Source organism: Erythrolamprus reginae, chromosome 1, assembly GCF_031021105.1.
Source record: "Erythrolamprus reginae isolate rEryReg1 chromosome 1, rEryReg1.hap1, whole genome shotgun sequence".
Lineage (NCBI taxonomy): Eukaryota > Metazoa > Chordata > Lepidosauria > Squamata > Dipsadidae > Erythrolamprus > Erythrolamprus reginae.
The window spans coordinates 34,870,789-34,889,217 of NC_091950.1; the positions used below are offsets into that span (position 1 = coordinate 34,870,789).

The following is an 18,429-nucleotide window of genomic DNA, read 5'->3' on the forward strand; positions in this document are numbered from 1 at the left end:
GCTTGCGAAAGGCAAGGAGGGTGGGGGCAACTCTGATATCTGGGGGGAGCTGGTTCCAGAGGGTCGGGGCTGCCACAGAGAAGGCTCTTCTCCTGGGTCCTGCCAAACGACATTGCTTAGTTGACAGGACAAGGAGAAGGCCAACTCTGTGGGACCTAACCGGTCGCTGGGATTCATGCTGCAGTTATCAAATATATTCAGATCCAAGAAAAATATTTAAAGGAATGGGCACATTCCAGCCTCTTTCAAGATGGACGTGATCTATGCACAGGGAAAGGGCACAAAACTGAGCAGCAGGAAGGATTTCCATCCAACTGAATGTGTGAAAGCTTTACGCTACCATTTGTGCTATCATTTTTCCAGGATATACCAATCACATACTCTACTTTTTGATGTTAATGAAATGATCTGGGAGAGGTGTTGAGAATCTGAACTTGAAACCAAAAAAGCTTAAAAGCCCAAATGGATCAGCCCAGTCCACTTCATCAGTATCTCAGTGAATCAGTAGTATGATGGGTAGATGATAAATGAAACTTCTTAAGCCATGGTGCCCCATCAAACTTGAAGGCAGTAACTATTCCCAATTGTCTATCTTGCTCCTAAAGAACTAAAGTCTCTAAGTCAAGCTTGACTTTGGTGATTTAAAGTTGTATGGTCAACAGTGTGTAGGTGGTTTGCTGCTACATTTTTCTGACTTCATGGTCAAGTCCATTGCCTTATATTTCCTGGTAGCATCCTGTCCAAGTAGTATTAACTCTAACTTTGTTTGGCTTTCAAGGAGCAACCATAGTTAAATAGGTACTGTCAAAACTATGCTGCTTCTAGAGATGTCTGTGGGATGTCAGTTCCTAGAAATTAAAAACTTACAAGGAAGCAGATCCAGATATACTAAAAATATGTGCACACTATATTAAATTTAGAAAAGAGTTCAGTTTCAAGGTTGTGTTTTGGTAGTTTAGGTTATTGTGCAAACCCATCCTGCTTTGGTCAGGTTAAAGTATTTTGTGAAAACAGAATTCAGTGTTCACTATTCATATCAAATGTGCTGTGGAAACATATCCAAAGGTCTCCTTAATTATATGGATACCATACCCTTCAAATTCTTTGCAGAAACTGGGGAAGGGAAGCAGCTGTAGTGTTGTTTTTAGATTGGCTGAATAATTTTCATCTGTTTGATAGTAAATCCTTCACCTTTTTGCTTAAAGCAACAGTCTTCTTTCATTGATTTATGGAGAGTTATATCGGCCAGAAGGGTTTCCAGTCTGTCATGTGAAATTGAACACTTTTCTAATAGTAACTTTGTTTGAAGTGAAAAGCTTTAGAAGAATTGGAAGGAGATTTATTTCAAGTAATAGTTTGGGGTCTTGTGCTACCTTTACACAATACAGTGATACCTCATCTTACAAACGCCTCATCATACAAACTTTTCGAGATACAAACCCGGGGTTTAAGATTTTTTTGCCTCTTCTTACAAACTATTTTCACCTTACAAACCCACTGCCACCGCTGGGATGCCCCACCTCCAGATTTCCGTTGCCAGTGAAGCACCTGTTTTTGTGCTGCTGGGATTTCCCTGAGGCTTCCTTCCATGGGAAACCCCACCTCCAGACTTCTGTGTTTTTGTGATGCTGCAGGGGAATCCCAGCAGCACAAAAACGGGCGCTTAGCTGGCAACGGAAATCCGGAGGTGGGGTTTCCCAGCAAGGGGGGCCTCAGTGAAATCGCAGCATTGCAAAAACACAGAGGTCCGGAGGTGGGGTTTCCCATGGAGGGGAGCCTCAGGGGAATCCCAGCAGCGCAAAAATGGGCGCTTCAGCTGGCAAAAAGGGTGAATTTTGGGCTTGCACGCATTAATTGCTTTTCCATTGATTCCTATGGGAAACATTGTTTCGTCTTACAAACTTTTCACCTTAAGAACCTCGTCCCGGAACCAATTAAGTTTGTAAGACAAGGTATCACTGTATATTAGAACCAAACTAGCGAGCCACATTTTTAAATTTAGCATATTATGTTAAAACCAGCTTTTGTGGTTAGTTTATAGATTCAATAGACCACAATTGAGTCTCAATTATATTTTATTTAGCCATATTATGTAATCAAAGTTCCTCTCTTGGCAGTAGGCTTAGTGACAAAATTACACTACTTCCCAGAGGTCATTGCATAATTTGAAACACCTTTTCCCCTGAAAACTGTATCATTTGGTAAAAAAAAAAATCATTTAATTGATTGCAAACTAAATTGGAAGATTCTTCCTTTTTTCATCTAACAAAACATAGAAATAAAACAGAACATAAATTCTGGTGATCTGGATCAGCAACTCTTCAGCATAAACCAAAAAAAAGCTCACCTAAAACTATTTATATTTATCTAAAAACCTGCTGGATTAGCCTGAGGTTATGGGAAAAGAGGAAGTGTATGTTTAAAGTACATGTACAAACAGCCAGGTTGTAACATTGAGGTTAAAGGAATGGAGCACTCTCCCTGTTGCTATGACAGTATGGGCAGATTTTAAAAATCACGTGAGTTGTAGTTTTAAGGTATGAAAAACAAAGCTGAATAATGGGAGGTTGCCAATCGACCTCAAGCTGTTCCTTTTGACTGCTTGTTGGATCCACCCTCATTGCAATGTGATTAAGTGCCTACAGCAAAGGCTTTATGTTTGCTATGCTTTAAATTCTAATAAACCTCTGAATCCTAAAGTGAGTCTTTTTTGGTGTGCTGTCTGTTGAATTGTTATTAAGTGCAGCTATGCTCATAATCGGCTTTTCCCCCTGATAGTTTTCAGAAACTAGTATGTGTTGTGTTTGGGCCTGGGCCAGATGGGAGAGACGTGGCACAAAGTGAATGTGAAAGCCTGGCTGAAAGCCAGGAAGATGCGGCAGACAGCCAGGAGGATTCAGCAGACAGCCCAGGGGATTTGGCCTGCAGTCCCTCAGACAGTCTGTCCTCGCTCAGTTCGTCTGCAGATCAATACATTGATCTACGTAGCCGAAGAGCTATGCAAAGAAGGGATCGCTTTAAGGAGTATTACAAATCATTATAGGACCACCTGGGTTGGGTGTGGTTCCCTTAATGAGGGCTAAAGGGATAAAAAGGGAACAAGGGCCAAGGCAAACTGTGGCTGTTTATCTGTATTGTTTTGTGGTTCCTGCTTCGAAGTTTCTGTGCTGTTGGAGTTTTCAACCCAGCTTTTTCAGACAAGTGGGAGGTGAAAACTCTGGGACTTGCTGTTTGCTTCAAAGATTCAAAAGGACTCCTGAAACGTCTTTACTCATTCCAGGTTGTCTTTGTTTGTTTTTCCCTGTGTTTTTTGTATGCGGCTGAAGTAAGCCTTGCATTGTTTTCGGACATTAAGAACTGTTTTTTGAGTAAGCTATTTTTGTTTATCTAATACAAGTTTGCTGATTAGCAGAGCACTTGTGAGTTTGATTTCTTTTCACTGGACTATTACGCATTGCCGAGCCAGTCAAGCAGAACAGTATGTAGTGCCTATGATTCTGAAGGTGCATGTAAACTTATTCTGCATTAAATTTTCCAACCTTTTTGTCTTCAATTGTGTCAGATTCTCAGAGACTTCCTTGACAAGTCCTTGCAATTTTCTTGGCAAGGTTTTTCAGAAGTGGCTTGCCATTTGCCTCTTTCCTGGGACTGAAAGTAAGTATAAGGCAGGACTATAACTCTTTCTCCAGGTTTCTAGCCTTAACCACTACACCAAACTGCTCTCAATCCTCTTTTAAAACATCCAAACTAGTGGCTCCTGTTCTATTAATAATGTTGATTTAATTGATAATTTTGGTTAGTCTTTCTGTATCCTTTCTACAAATATTATACATTTGGTGAGATATGGCAGCTCTCCACTCGCAATATTCCAAGTGAAATCACACACCAGATTTTGTAGACATTCTAAAAGTGTATGGATATCATAAGTTATTTTTTCAGACGTTTTTCTAGGAGATATCTTCTTTTGCATAAACACCAAAAGAGTCAATGTTTTCGTTCAACAATCCATATACTCCCCACAATTTCTTTTCCTTGCTATTTGTATGTAGATAAGATTTGTGCCCCAATTTTCAAAATTTTGTAATTATATTAGTTTTTATTCATTAAGAAGAAATCCTTTTGATTTTTTTTGCTATCAGTTTTTGTTATTGTAACTGGGAATAATTTGTTCTCATGAATAAATTGTAGCAAATTGATAGCTGTCTAAAATGAAGTTCTCAAATTGTTAGGCTTTTCTAAGATTTTATTATTGTCACATCTTATTAGGATCCAATCCAATTCTGCCATGAATAAAGATTAACTAGTACAGATCTTTGTTTCATTCCTACTACTGGTATTGGATTAAAAATTACAATCTTTTAGCCTAGCTACTTAATTTTGTTACCTTTGAATTTATCCTCAAAGATTCAATTCCTTCAGCTGAATCAGAGTTCATGGATTGGCTCTTTATTTGAAGGTTTTATTAAGAACACAGTTATTTGGGAGACCATCTCTTCCCAACCACATCTGTCCATCCCATCAGGTATGGCAGGAAGGACATGTTGCAGATTCCATCTAAGGTCATCTGATGGGACCCAGGAGTGTCTTTTCTGCTATACAGTGTTCCCTTGATTTTCGCGGGTTCGAACTTCGCGAAAAGTCTATACCACGTTTTTTCAAAAATATTAATTAAAAAATACTTCACGGTTTTTTCCCCTATACCATGGTTTTTTCGGCCTGATGACATCATATCTCATCGCCAAACTTTCATCTGCTTTTAATAAATATTTTTTTAATAAACTTTAATAAATAAACATGGTGACTAATAATCTAAATGGTTGCTAAGGGAATGGGAAATTGCAATTTAGGGGTTTAAAGTGTGAAGGGAAGGCTTGTGATACTGTTCATAGCCAAAAATAGTGTATTTACTTCCACATCTCTACTTGGCGGAAATTCGACTTTCGCGGGCGGTCTCGGAACGCATCCCCCGCGAAAATCGAGGGAACACTGTAGTGCCTATTCTTCGCAGTATCATTCTCTCCAATGCCAGATTTATTTCATCTTCTGGAAGGGCCTAAATCATGGTTTTGTCATCTGGGATCTAGCAACATAATTATGTAACCCATAAAGTGGTTGTCTTTCTAGGGAAATGGAGTGCACTTTTCTTGCAGATTGTTTTTAGAGAGAGAGAGAGAGACTAGCATTGATACTAATTGCAACCAGGGTTTCAGACTGGAGTATTTTATTCAAATGCTAGATAAAACATGGGACTTTCTGCATATAGAATGTGTGCTGTATCACTGAGCTTTGGTTTTGCTTCATTCGGTTTTTTCCAGACTTGGCAGTTCTCTGATGTGCAACTGTGTCTCTCAAAAATTACTAAAATGACTATTACTAAGAATTCTGGGAACTAAAATAGGCACACCTGGAAATTGCCATGGGAAGAAAATATTGCCTTAATTGAACTTCCATGGCAAAATGACTCCAGCTTCATCAAGGAATGCATCCAAAACCCCTATTAATTAGTAAGACCAAAAGACAAGTAGATATTTAAAAATGCATATTTTATTTATCCAGTTACAAGCCCCAAAGTTTTGCTCTTTCCTTGTTTAAAAAGTATTTATACATCTTGTACAAAATTTTGTATAAATAACCCAAAATGTCTTCTCCAAATCCAATATATAAAAACTTTAGTTTAAAAAAATACTTACAGTATACTAACTCCTCTGGTTAAGCCATTTTTAAATAGCATAAATAATGAAATTGACTTATAACAAAATTAAAACATTTAAAATTAAAAAAATGTGATTCTTTCTCTCCCCATTCCCCTTCATAAAAATAAATTCTGACACAAATAAATAAAGGATGGGGAAAAATACAAGACAGATTTTTTTTTTAAAAAAAAGATTATTTTAAATTAACAACAAATGCAATTTGATCCCTGGGTTTCTCAGCTTATGCCAGTTAGTGTGAGTAAGGAATGCGGTGCGTTAGAAGCCAAGGGGTGTCAGAGATGACCAATCCGCCTGTACGTATCTGCATGCAATGATCGTTGCTCCGGAAGCAAAGCCTGGGGAAAGAAGGCAAGGAGGACACACTTGACCCGCAGGCCTTTGAAAACAGCACATCACATTTAAGCTGCACATACACTCAGCGCCATTTCAGCATCACATCAAGACAGACAAACACAAGGGCTGCAAGGGGCAGAGAGATTAACTTTGAGGAATAGGATCAAAACTCTGATCAGAAGAGCTGTCATGGTGCAGTGGTTAGAATGCAGAATTGCAGGCTAACTCTGATGACTGCCAGCAGTTTGTTTGTTTGTTTATAGAAACATAGAAACATAGACGTCTGATGGCAGAAAAAGACCTCATGGTCCATCTAGTCTGCCCTTATACTATTTTCTGTATTCTATCTTAGGATGGATATATGTTTATCCTAGGCATGTTTAAATTCAGTTACTGTGGATTTATCTACCACGTCTGCTGGAAGTTTGTTCCAAGGATCTACTACTCTTTCAGTAAAATAATATTTTCTCATGTTGCTTTTGATCTTTCCCCCAACTAACTTCAGATTGTGTCCCCTTGTTCTTGTGTTCACTTTTCTATTAAAAACACTTCCCTCCTGGACCTTATTTAACCCTTTAATATATTTAAATGTTTCGATCATATCCCCCCTTTTCCTTCTGTCCTCCAGACTATACAGATTGAGTTCATTAAGTCTTTCCTGATACGTTTTATGCTTAAGACCTTCCACCATTCTTGTAGCCCATCTTTGGACCCGTTCAATTTTGTCAATATCTTTTTGTAGGTGAGGTCTCCAGAACTGAACACAGTATTCCAAACGTGGTCTCACCAGCATTCTATATAGCGGGATCATAATCTCCCTCTTCCTGCTTGTTATACCTCTAGCTATGCAGCCAAGCATCCTACTTGCTTTCCCTACCGCCTGACTGCACTGTTCACCCATTTTGAGACTGTCAGAAATCACTACCCCTAAATCCTTTTCTTTTGAAGTATTTATTTATTTTATCCAATACACAATGAGGGTTTTAGTGGGTATATATCTACATACACATAGTAAAATACATGATGAAGGTTATAGAGGAGATACGCATAGTAAAATATATCTAAGAAATAATAGAAAAGAAGGTATAGTAATAGAACATATCGATGAAAGAATAGAAAAAGAGATATAGGAATAGAAGAAAGGTATAGGAGATACAGGAGAGCAATAGGACAGGGGACAGAAGGCACTCTAGTGCACTTGTACTCGCCCCTTACTGACCTCTTAGGAATCTGGATAGGTCAACCGTAGATAATCTAAGGGTAAAGTGTTGGGGGTTTGGGGATGACACTATGGAGTCTGGTAATGAGTTCCACGCTTCGACAACTCGGTTACTGAAGTCATATTTTTTACAGTCAAGTTTGGAGCGGTTAATATTAAGTTTAAATCTGTTGTGTGCTCTTGTGTTGTTGTGGTTGAAGCTGAAGTAGTCACCGACAGGCAGGAAGTTGCAGCATATGATCTTGTGGGCAATACTTAGATCTTGTTTAAGGCGTCTTAGTTCTAAACTTTCTAGGCCCAGGATTGAAAGTCTAGTCTCATAGATCAAGGTTAACCTTCCATCCCTCCGACGGGTGGGTTCCCCCTGGTTTGGACTGGTTCACCTGAACTACTACTGACCTGCTGGTGACATCACAGTGACATCACCAAACAGAATTGGTCAGTGCCAGTCTGTGGGCGTCGCCATCTTTATTTTATTTTTAAAAAAACCTGAGCATGCTCAAAAATTGAGTTCTGGCACTGAGCATGCAGTCGCCATCTTTTTTTTTGCTTAGTTTTTTTGTTGTTGTTATAGCCCATGCATGCACCCACAGAGTGCGCCCACACGGCAAGGAAAGGATGGAGCAAATCAGCAGCGAGGTAAGTTGGAACTCACTCCTGATTTGGGCTGGAAAACACCCTTCCCCTCCACCTTTATCCATTGTCCTGCTTTCCCCGGTTGCTTTCCTGATTCCTGTCTGCTTTTGCGAGGTCACCGGGGGTGTGTGTGTGTGAGGCTCGAGAGAAAGTGTCTGCTCCAGGCACACAGCTTGGAAACCTCTTTTGTGTTCCTACTCTCGAAAAGCTTGGTCAATCTGAGTGAAGGAAAACGAAGATGGGCAGACTAAAAGGCTGAGCTTCCCCCCCCTGGTGGTCCGAGGGGTTTTTAAATCATTTATTATTTATTTATTAGATTTGTATGCCGCCCCTCTCCGCAGACTCGGGGCGACTCACAGCAATAATAATACAATGTAAACAAATCTAATATTTAAGTTAATTTAAAAAACCCCAATTTAGAAACCAATCATATATACTAGCATACCATGCATAAATTTTATAAGCCTAGCGGGAGGGAAAATGTCAATTCCACCATGCCTGATGACAGAGGTGGGTTTTAAGGAGCTTATGAAAGGCTAGGAGGGTGGGGGCAACTCTGATATCTGGGGGGGGAGTTGGTTCCAAAGGGTCGGGGCCGCCACAGAGAAGGCTCTTCCCCTGGGTCCCGCCAAATGACATTGTTTAGTTGACGGGACCTGGAGAAGGCCAACTCTGTGGGACCTAACTGGTCACTGGGATTTGTGCGGCAGAATTTGGTGGTCCCTGTGGTCCAAAAGCTTGGAGACTCCTGGTCTATCACACTACTGGGCAAAGTGTGTGAGCCATTTCCTCCTTTCAGTGGTCCATGAATCTACAGTATGTAGATAATAAAGTTGAAAAAAAGTGAACAACATTTTACAGATCTATAGATCCCTTGAGGCTGGGTGTGACAAGGAATGGTTGGGAGAGAAGGGGTCAGGTGAGGCACTCCTTGATGTGGGTGACATTGAATTGGCCAACCCACCCAGGCACATGACCATGAAGGTTGACTCAGATTTCCATCCTTCCGAGATGGGTAAAATGAGGATCTGGATTGTGGGGGCAATAGGCTGGCTCTGTTTAAAAAGTGCTATTGCTAACATGTTGTAAACCGCCCTGACTCTAAGGAAAAATCGAATAAATAAAATAAATAAATGAAGCAACTCCCACTGGTCACATGGCCACCAAGCCACTCCCACCCATCACATGACCACAAAGTCACTCCCACCATCACATGGCCAACAAGCCACTCCCACAAAATTAAGCCACGTACACAGAGCAGCAGTAAAAAAATTTGGAACCCATCACTGCCTTCCAAGGTTGGTAAAATGAGGGCCCAGATTGTTGGGGACAATATGCTGAAGTGGTATATAACCCTAAGTGCTATTGCTATCAGATAAAAGAAATTGAGTTCAAAGCAGAAATGTAGTTTGAGAAAACATGTCAAACTTGACCCTCCCGAATTCTTTTATGAATAAGATGGATGTCAGCCCTTCAAGTACAATCTAGGAAACAAAAGTTATGAATTCTTCTACTTTTATTATACGGTGGCCTTAGGCAGCCTCTGCCAATTCTGAAAGCCCCTCCCCACTCCCTGCCTTTTCCCATAAGAGAATTGGGGTGGGGTGGGGTATTTAGGTCTGAATTGTTTTCTCAAATTACATTTCTGCTTTGAACTCAAGTTTCTTTTATCTGACTATTGTCCTGGTTCCTCAAACGTATTCTCACTGCCCATTGCAAAAACAAGGAAATCACACATACCCACATAGGTCATGCATTGCAGACAGTAGTTCTTTAAAAACCAATAGCTCTTTTAAAAAAGACCAAGCACCATAACAGCCAATGATTCTTATTTTCTGACATTGGGGGTGATGTTCATTGACAATTCTCAGCCTCAGGCTAATACATCTCTTCCTCTCTTTGCATGGTCAACCCATTCCTTATTTAGGTCAGCCATCATTTATTGTTACATCCGAACTGATTGCGCTGATCATTTATACATGTTGTAGCTTGCCCATACCGCAAAACTAGAAACCCATCCAAACCTTGCTTTTCAGTTAAGGTTTAGAGGAAAATGTTAATCCAAGTCTCTTATGGTATTTTAGATATAATAGTCATAAAGGTTTATTCAAAAGATGGAAGCAGGCAAAGAAAGGGAGGAAGAGGAGGAGGATGCAGCATAAATCTCAGATGAAATTCAACATTTCAGTGTCAGCTATTTGTTAAGCAAAAAGTCCTTATCCTATCTTCGAGTATTTCATATGTAGAAGCTAGGATAGAGTTATATATTGACGATTACCATAAATCAGAATTATTGCTGGATCCTTCATTTCTATTATTACATTTTCTCTATGGTTACTTAATTTTAAGCCATGATTAGTAGTGATATGTCAGATTACTAGCGTTTTTATAACTGGTCACAATTCAGTGTTGGTAATGACCTTTAAAGCCCTACATGGCAGTGGACCAGAATACCTCCGGAACCGCCTTCTACCACATGAATCCCAGCGGCCGATAAGGTCCCATAGAGTTAGCCTTCTCTGGGTCCCGTTGACTAAACAATATCATTTGGCGGGCCCCAGGGGAAGAGCCTTCTCTGTGGCGGCCCCGGCCCTCTGGAATCAACTCCCCCCAGAGATTAGAACGGCCCCCACCCTCCTTGTCTTTTGCAAATTACTCAAGACCCACCTATATCACCAGGCATGGGGGAACTGAGACATCTCCCCAAGGCTTTTATATTTTATGTTTTGGTATGTATGTGTTGCATGGTTTTTAACTGTTGGGGTTTTATATATCTTTCTCTTTTAATATTAGATTTGTTGCAATGTTATATTGTCTTTGATTATTGTTGTGAGCTGCCCCGAGTCTTCAGAGAGGGGTGGCATACAAATCTAATAAATTATTATTATTAATTATTATTAAATGGTACAATAAGCAGAACACAAGGAAGCCCCCAGTCCATTTTCTAGAATTAGATGTGAGGGAGAAACCTGTGGCCATATAAATGTTACTAAAGAATACTTGCAATTTTGACTAACTGGCAGGTTTGCTGGGGTCAGATTAGAATTGGAATCCGATGTCTGAATGGCTATAGATCAGTGATGGTGAACCTTTTTTTCCTCGGGTGCCAAAAGAGCTTGGGTGTGCACTATCACACATGTGCAAGTGCCCCCACCCATAATTCAAGGCTTCCTCATCCGCCAGAGGTCCTCTGGAGGTCAGAAACAGCCTGTTTCCCAACATCTGATGGGCCCAGTAGGATCATGTTTTGCCTTCTCCAGGCTCCAAAGGCTTCCCTGCAGCCGGGGGGGAGGGTAAAAATGCCCTCCCCCATCCCCCTGGAGGCTCTCTGGAAGCCAAAATTGCCCTCCCAGAGCCTCTGTGCAAGCCAAAAATCATCTGGCCAGCACACACATGCACGTTGGCGCTCAGCTAGGGCAACAGCTCGTGTGCCACTCGATATGGCTCTGTTGAGACACCTTTCGCCCAGGCTTTTTTATATTTATGTTTGGGTATGTATATGTTGTTTGCTTTTTTAAATATGATAGGGTTCTATGTGCTCTTTAATATTAGATTTGTTTTCGCTGGAATATTGTTTTTATTATTGTTGTGAGCCGCCCCGAGTCTTCGGAGAGGGGTGGCATACAAATCTAATAAATTGAATTGAATTGAATTGAATTGCCACCGGTGGCACCCGTGCCATAGGTTCATCATTACTGCTATAGATTGTCAGAATTTTTCCATTATAAAAGGTCTTTTCATTTTGGTGCAGATCCACTTTGCAAAATGAAAAGTTATGCAGATTGCCCTCATATTAAATGATCGCCATGTTCAACTGAGAAATACAAGCAACTTACATTAATAATAATACTAATAATTTATTAGATTTGTATGCCGCTCCTCTCCAAGGAATTTATTTATTTATTTATTTGTTTGTTTGTTTGTTTATTTACTTATTTATTTATTCAATTTTTATGCCGCCCTTCTCCTTAGTCTCAGGGCGGCTTACAACATGTTAGCAATAGCACTTTTTTTAACAGAGCTAGGTTATTGCCCCCAGAATCCGGGTCCTCATTGCTATGAATTGTGCTGTACAGGTAATCCAATACAAGATTTTGCTCTTCCAATTTTGTTAAAGCTGCTATCTTACTATGTTCACTTTTAGGAACTGCACGCTGGAGCTTGTACAAAAGGGTGCTACTAAGATGGTCAGCCCTTCAAAGAATGTTGCAAAGAGCTGGCTATGATTAGCTTGCAACAGACTAGACTCAAAGGAGATATGGTAGGGTATTCATTTAAAGAAAGGATTGGGCACAATCTCTATCACTGATGGTAGGACAAGAGCCAATGAGATGAAACCACAGAGGTGTAAATTCAAACTTGATACTAGGAGGTTTTGTTTTTTTTTGAGGGCATGACTGTCAATCAATAGAACAAGCTGCATCATAAGTGGCATGTTTCCCTTCCACAGAGGTCTCTGAACGGATATTAGATAGCCATTTGTCCAAGGAAAGCAAGCTTTGATGCAACATTGCACTAGAAATTTGAAACTGGCATAAACAGAGAAAGGGACATAACGAGGAAAAAGTGAAGTGGTAGATGACTAATCTACATTCAGTGAAGAAGAAACCGACAGTAACATACCTGGGGCATGTTCGTTTCCAAGGGCCGGTTCTCAAGCTCCTCCTGCAGGCGTTGACACCTCCTCTCTGCCTGAAGGAACTGGTGCTGGAGCTGCTGGTATTGTTCGGACGGGACAACAGGACATCCTTGCTGCTGGATCTCCTGCGGTTCTCGAGGGTGCTGGGGTGGGCTAAGCATCATGCTGGAGTTTGAGTGAAGCAGCTGCATCAGAGAAGATGGGTAGGAAAATATAAAAGAGGTGCCTTGCAGTCTAGACCAAGGACCTCTTCTCATCATCTGAGCATCAAGATCAAGAAGGAAGAATCCAAAGGTGGACGCCCAGTAACCGGTCTAACTTTCCCTTTAGGTCAGGGCTGAGAAAATAAATTTATGTTGAAGACATACACATAAATTGAGACCCTGTTTCCCTCAAAATAAGACATCCCCTGATAATAAGCCCAATTGGGCTTTTGAGTACATGGCAATAAGGCCAAGCGCTTATTTCCGGGTTGAAAAAAAAAATAAGGGTCAAAAAATAAGGGTCTTATTTTTCAGGGAAACATGGTAAAGGAGCAAAAACACCTTTCCAGTTCTGTGTTATGATCCCCAACTCAAGACATTACCAAGATTAAAAGCAGTTGATCCTAGGATGTAGCTTAAAAATAACTGATTGCCAAATGTTATTAAGAATTCACCTCCCCATCCTCACTGCCCAGATTAGATTGCAATTGAATATATGTTACCTTGGAGTGAATAGTATTAAACCCAGCAGGCTTCTGAATAGAAAACTCTAGGATTACATTGATAACTGCAGTTCTGGTTGGAGATTTTTCTCATTATAAAACCAACCATACAATTTGCTAATTACAAACTCAAAAGTAATCCTTTTTATGCTGTGAGCTCTATAGGGAGCTGCAGTTGTAAGGCAATACAGCAATATAATGGAAATAGCTTTTAAAGTGGCAGTGAATTATAATATTGCAATTTTGAACTATATGAGAAACCTTTTGACATGTTATTTATTTGCTAAAATATTTTACTAGCTTTTGTCCTGAAATATCATAACCAGCTGATGGTACAGTTTTATACAATTTTGTATAACTAATAGGCTCATTCTTTGTCAAGTGGACCAGGTGAAATTGAAACCTTATTTGAAAAGAAACCATCACAAAAACAATATACTGTATACGATAGAAAAAACATGCTCTTTCTGATGAAATAAAAATGAAGATGATTGAAGATGAGAAAACAGAGAACAATAGAAAAAACTTGCTCCTTCTAATGAAGATGATTGAAGGTAATGAAATAGAGCTCTCTATTTTCTCACCTTCAATCATCTTCATTTTTATTTCAGTAGAAAGAGCACACTTTTTCCTATCATATATGTTGTTTTTGTGATGGTTTCTTTTCAAATAAGGCTGCAAAAATCAGTCAAGTGGACACCTGGTCCACTTGACAAAGAATAACCCAATATGATGTTCTTTGGTTCAGCTGCAACATCCAAAATTCCCAGGCAAAGTTCCCAGTCGTTAAGTATTGTATTCCAACACATTTGGAAATCATCAGGTTAGTTGAGGTTGCATTTGAACTATTACAGAAAAATAATACAAATCAATATTTGTTGGCATTCAAATACGAAGCATCAGATAAGACATTTATACTGTGTTTAATCATGAAGGTTCTGCGATGATTCCTGCATGTACTGGTACTTCTTACCTGAATCATATAAACAATCTTTTATATGTCTTTTTGGTTATGGTAGAATGGAGGACTAATGAAGTGGAAAGGACATGTGCAACTTTTCTCTTGCATTCACATGCTCTGAACTTTGGGGGAAACCATACAAGCTATCAACCACCATAATCATCATCAGCAGAACGTTGATGGGAAATTTAGCCAGAGCTCAAAATGTAATAGAAATTAAAGAAAGATTTTGTAGTCACAATTACAAAGAGCATTTTCCCGGAGCGTATGGCTCACTTGGCTGTAAAAAGTAAAGAAACACAGGGGACATTATATAGTTTGGAGATCATCAAAGATCAGCCATGCAAATGTCAATCTCACTATTCCACTAAGGGCATGCAATTGGAAAAGACCATGAAAGGAAAAACAACTCCAGTTATCGCAGGAAATAAACAAATCATCCAACAATTAACAAAAAAATAGGGGGAGGGGAAGAGAAAGAAAATGGAATCTTAGAGCCACTTTTCATTTTTTCCCTGACGTTTGGGTGTTGTATTAAGCATCCTATCTCATATTCTTGGAAAGTGCAGACTTAAAAGATAAGTCTTTTCTCTTTCTTCCTGAAACTAGAGAAATTATTTTGCCTATTATCCCTATGATGCTTGAGCAAGACCATTAATAGTTTCATTAAAATGAAGAGTAGCTCCTTCAAATAGGGCCTTAATGTTCAGGACCAAGTCTGTAACAAATGAAAGGAAAGATGAGATGGCAGGTACTAGGTAATGTCATTTATTTTCTCTCCATGCAGTGGGATGACAGAAGAAAAGAGTTGGTTCTACCTTCACACGTTAAGTCAGGCAGAGCACTGCATTCGTCTCTGCTAGTTCCAGCCCCCAAGGTCTAGGCATAGGTTAGCCAGAAAGGAAGAAGAAAAAACACAAGACACAAGACGAAGAGACAATTATGGTAATCAAAGGGCAAAAAGGGCCAACGAAACTTGCACAGAAAAAGAGTAATAAAACACCAAAAACAAGGACTTTTTCAGAGAAATAGAAAAAAGCTGCTGATAGGATATTTAAATGGTGTCTATTCTCAAGAGATTATAGGCTGGACTAAGTGTGTCCTGCACATTTAATAGGCACAAAACTCAGCTTCTTGAACAATCTGGTTTGAGTTAAAAGTAACAACAGGTTTCAATATCTTATGGCTGATGTTTGAACATGTGAAAATGTGTCCGATTAAATGAAAAGAGTGGATGGGAGCTAAATCAATATTTCACTCTTCTAGTGGTCAGAGCAGCAATGGATTGGATGGACTTCCAAACCTTGGATGACTGTTGGCCGTACATACAGTAACTTGTAGAATCAGAATAAATTGGACAACATGTTTCTTTTTAAAATTCATTTGGATCACAAAATGTTCCATTGTTGTTGAATTTTTTATTTAAGAACCGATTGACAGCAAAGCTGCTTGAATTTTTGTGCCATTAAAATTCAGCAGTAAAATATCTGTTTCCAGTGGGAGAATTTAGATCTTTTTTTGTGATTAAAATTGAAAATGAAATACAGTGATACCTTGTCTTACGAACTTAATTGGTTCCGGGATGAGGTTTGTAAGGTGAAAAGTTTGTAAGATGAAACAATGTTTCCCATAGGAATCAATGTAAAAGCGATTAATGCGTGCAAGCCCAAAACTCACTCCTTTTGCCAGTCGAAGCGCCCGTTTTTCCTCTTTCTTTCTCTTTGTCCCTCCCTCTTTTTCTCCCTTCCTTCCTCCCTTCTTTTTCTCTCTCCCTTTCTTTCTCTCCCTTCCTTTCCTCTTTTGTCTTCCCTGCCTCTCTCTCGCTCCCTCTTTTTCTACCTCCCTTCCTGCCTCTCTCTCCCTCTATCTTTTTCTCCCTTCCTCCCTTCCTCTCCCTCTTCCTCTCTCTCTCTTCCTTTTTCTCTGGCTAGAACCAGTCAGCCCCTTCCCCCAGCCAGGATACTTGCAACAGAGAGGCGCGGCAGCAAGGGCCAGGGCAGGGGACGGAGAGCGCACAGGCGCCGCGGGAAGAACAAGGCTCGAGCCCGCCCGCCTCCCCCAGCCAGGATACTTGCAACAGAGAGGCGCAGCGGTAAGGCCCCAGCAAGGCAGTGGCGGGATAGGAGGCGAAGCTCATGCTTTGGCCACACCGGGGCCGGGTAGGCCGAGGTCGGGCCTGTCGCCCCTGGCTCCAGGGGGCAGCCCCAGCGTGGCAGTGGGGGAGGAGGAGGCGAAGCCGGCTACTGGAGAAGCGGCGCTTCCCTGGCCGCAGGCCTTGTCATCAGCCACCGCCGCCTCCCCCCTTCTGTCCCAGCACAAGCTGAGCCTCAGGGAAAGGGCGTAAGTGCCTGATGGGCGCCGCCATCTTTTCCCGAATGGGTGGGGCCAAAGTGGAGTGAAGAAAAACCTTGTCGCTCCCCACCCCTAACTCCGACGCCCGGCTCGGCTAGGCAGCCTTGGAAAAGGCTGCGCGGGGGGTTAGAGGGAACATTGATTCCCCACTCAGGCAAATGGAGCTCAAAAAGTTGAAGAACTCTGCCGAAGACAAAAATCAGAAAAGGTTCTCAAATTAAATTAAATTCCCACAGTTACTGTACATTTATGAAAGTGTATGTGATGTGGGACTTCCCTCTTCTCCCTAAAATGTTACCTCTACTGATAGAGAAGAAACCTTCCAGATTGCACCATGAACCAAAGACCTCAACAACAACAGTGGCAATTGTGATTTTACTTTCCTTACTGCAGATTCATTTGAATCCTTGCAGCAAAGGAGTTAAATTCACTACATCGTTGTATTAATTGCTCTGTATCAGTCCCAGGCCTATTGTGACTTATTAAAACAGGCCCCAGGCCAAACACTCTTTATAAAATAGGAATAGAAGTGATTTTGTACAGGAATGAATAGTAATTCAATCTTGTGGGATCTATTCTTCTCATTTAAGCTCACGAAGCAGAGCCTGGTGCAAAAAGATATAGCTGCAGGACTCAAATGGTAAATAATTTTAAATATTGGAATCAAACAAAACTTTCTATTCCTCCCACCTTCGTTAACCAACATTTCAGCAGTAGAAATGATGAAATAACTATTATTATTATTATTATTATTATTATTATTATTAATTAAATTTGTATGCCGCCCCTCTCCGCAGACTCGGGGCAGCTCACAGCAGCAATAGAAAACAATATACAATACAAATCTAATATTACTAAGTTAAAAACCCATAATTTAAAAGAACATGCACACAACATACCATACATAAACTATATAGGCCTGGGGAAGATATCTCAGTTCCTCCATGCCTGACAGCAGAGGTGGGTTTTAAGAAGTTTACGAAAGGCAAGGAGGGTGGGGGCAATCCTAATCTCTGGGGGGAGCTGGTTCCAGAGGTCGGGGCTGCCACAGAGAAGGCTCTTCCCCTGGGTCCCGCCAGATAACATTGTTTAGTCGACGGGACCCGGAGAAGGCCGACTCTGTGGGACCTAACCGATCGCTGGGATTCATGCGGCAGAAGGCGGTCCCAGAGATATTCTGGTCCGATGCCATGAAGGACTTTATAGGTCATAACCAACACTTTGAATTGTGACTGGAAAATGATTGGCAACCAGTGCAGACTGCGGAGTGTTAGTGTGATATGGGCATACCTAGGGAAGCCCATGATTGCTCTCGCAGCTGCATTCTGAAGTTTCCGAACACTCTTCAAAGGTAGCCCCATGTAGAGAGTGTTACAGTAGTCGAACCTCGAGGTGATGAGGGCATGAGTGACTGTGAGCAGTGAGTCCCGGTCCAGATAGGGCCGCAACTGGTGCACCAGACGAACCTGGACAAACATCTTCGGAGAGGGGCAGCATACAAATCTAATCTAATCTAATCTAATCTAATCTAATCTAATCTAATCTAATCTAATTAATTAATTAATTTTTGGTCAGTCTAGCACTTGTTGTTCAAATATCTAATGAGACTTAATTGACTACCTCTGGACCTTGGAATAAAGTATGCTGCCTACATATTAGCACTTGACAATTATTCCAATTCACCTTTTCCCTGGAATGAGATGGCTCTGATTTGGCACCCTGGAATTCCCTCTGCCGCTGCTCATTCTCCTGCCTGAGAAGCTGCTGCTGTTCCTGCTTCATCAGCTCCAGTTCACCCCAACAAAGCTTCTGCTGCTGGTTCTGTATCCCTGCCGAATGCATGGCTGCTTCCAGGAACCGACTCTGAAG

The 18,429-nt window shown here is 40.8% G+C and overlaps 1 protein-coding gene across 18 annotated transcripts in view; it reads right to left on the reverse strand.

Moving 5' to 3' along the window:
* The window catches only part of NIN (ninein), a 173,438-nt gene that overhangs the window by 5,666 nt on the left and 149,343 nt on the right, over positions 1 to 18,429 (reverse strand). For 11 of the 18 annotated variants that reach the window (XM_070749183.1, XM_070749157.1, XM_070749190.1 and 8 more), the window contains 2 exons: positions 18,244 to 18,423; positions 12,526 to 12,726 (listed from right to left, as the gene is read on the reverse strand). In XM_070749183.1, coding sequence (XP_070605284.1) covers positions 12,526 to 12,726; positions 18,244 to 18,423 — 381 coding nt within the window. Of the gene's footprint in view, positions 1 to 5,524; positions 6,050 to 12,525; positions 12,727 to 18,243; positions 18,424 to 18,429 lie in introns of those variants that run through there. The other 7 variants (XM_070749253.1, XM_070749263.1, XM_070749258.1 and 4 more) reach the window with 1 other exon arrangement.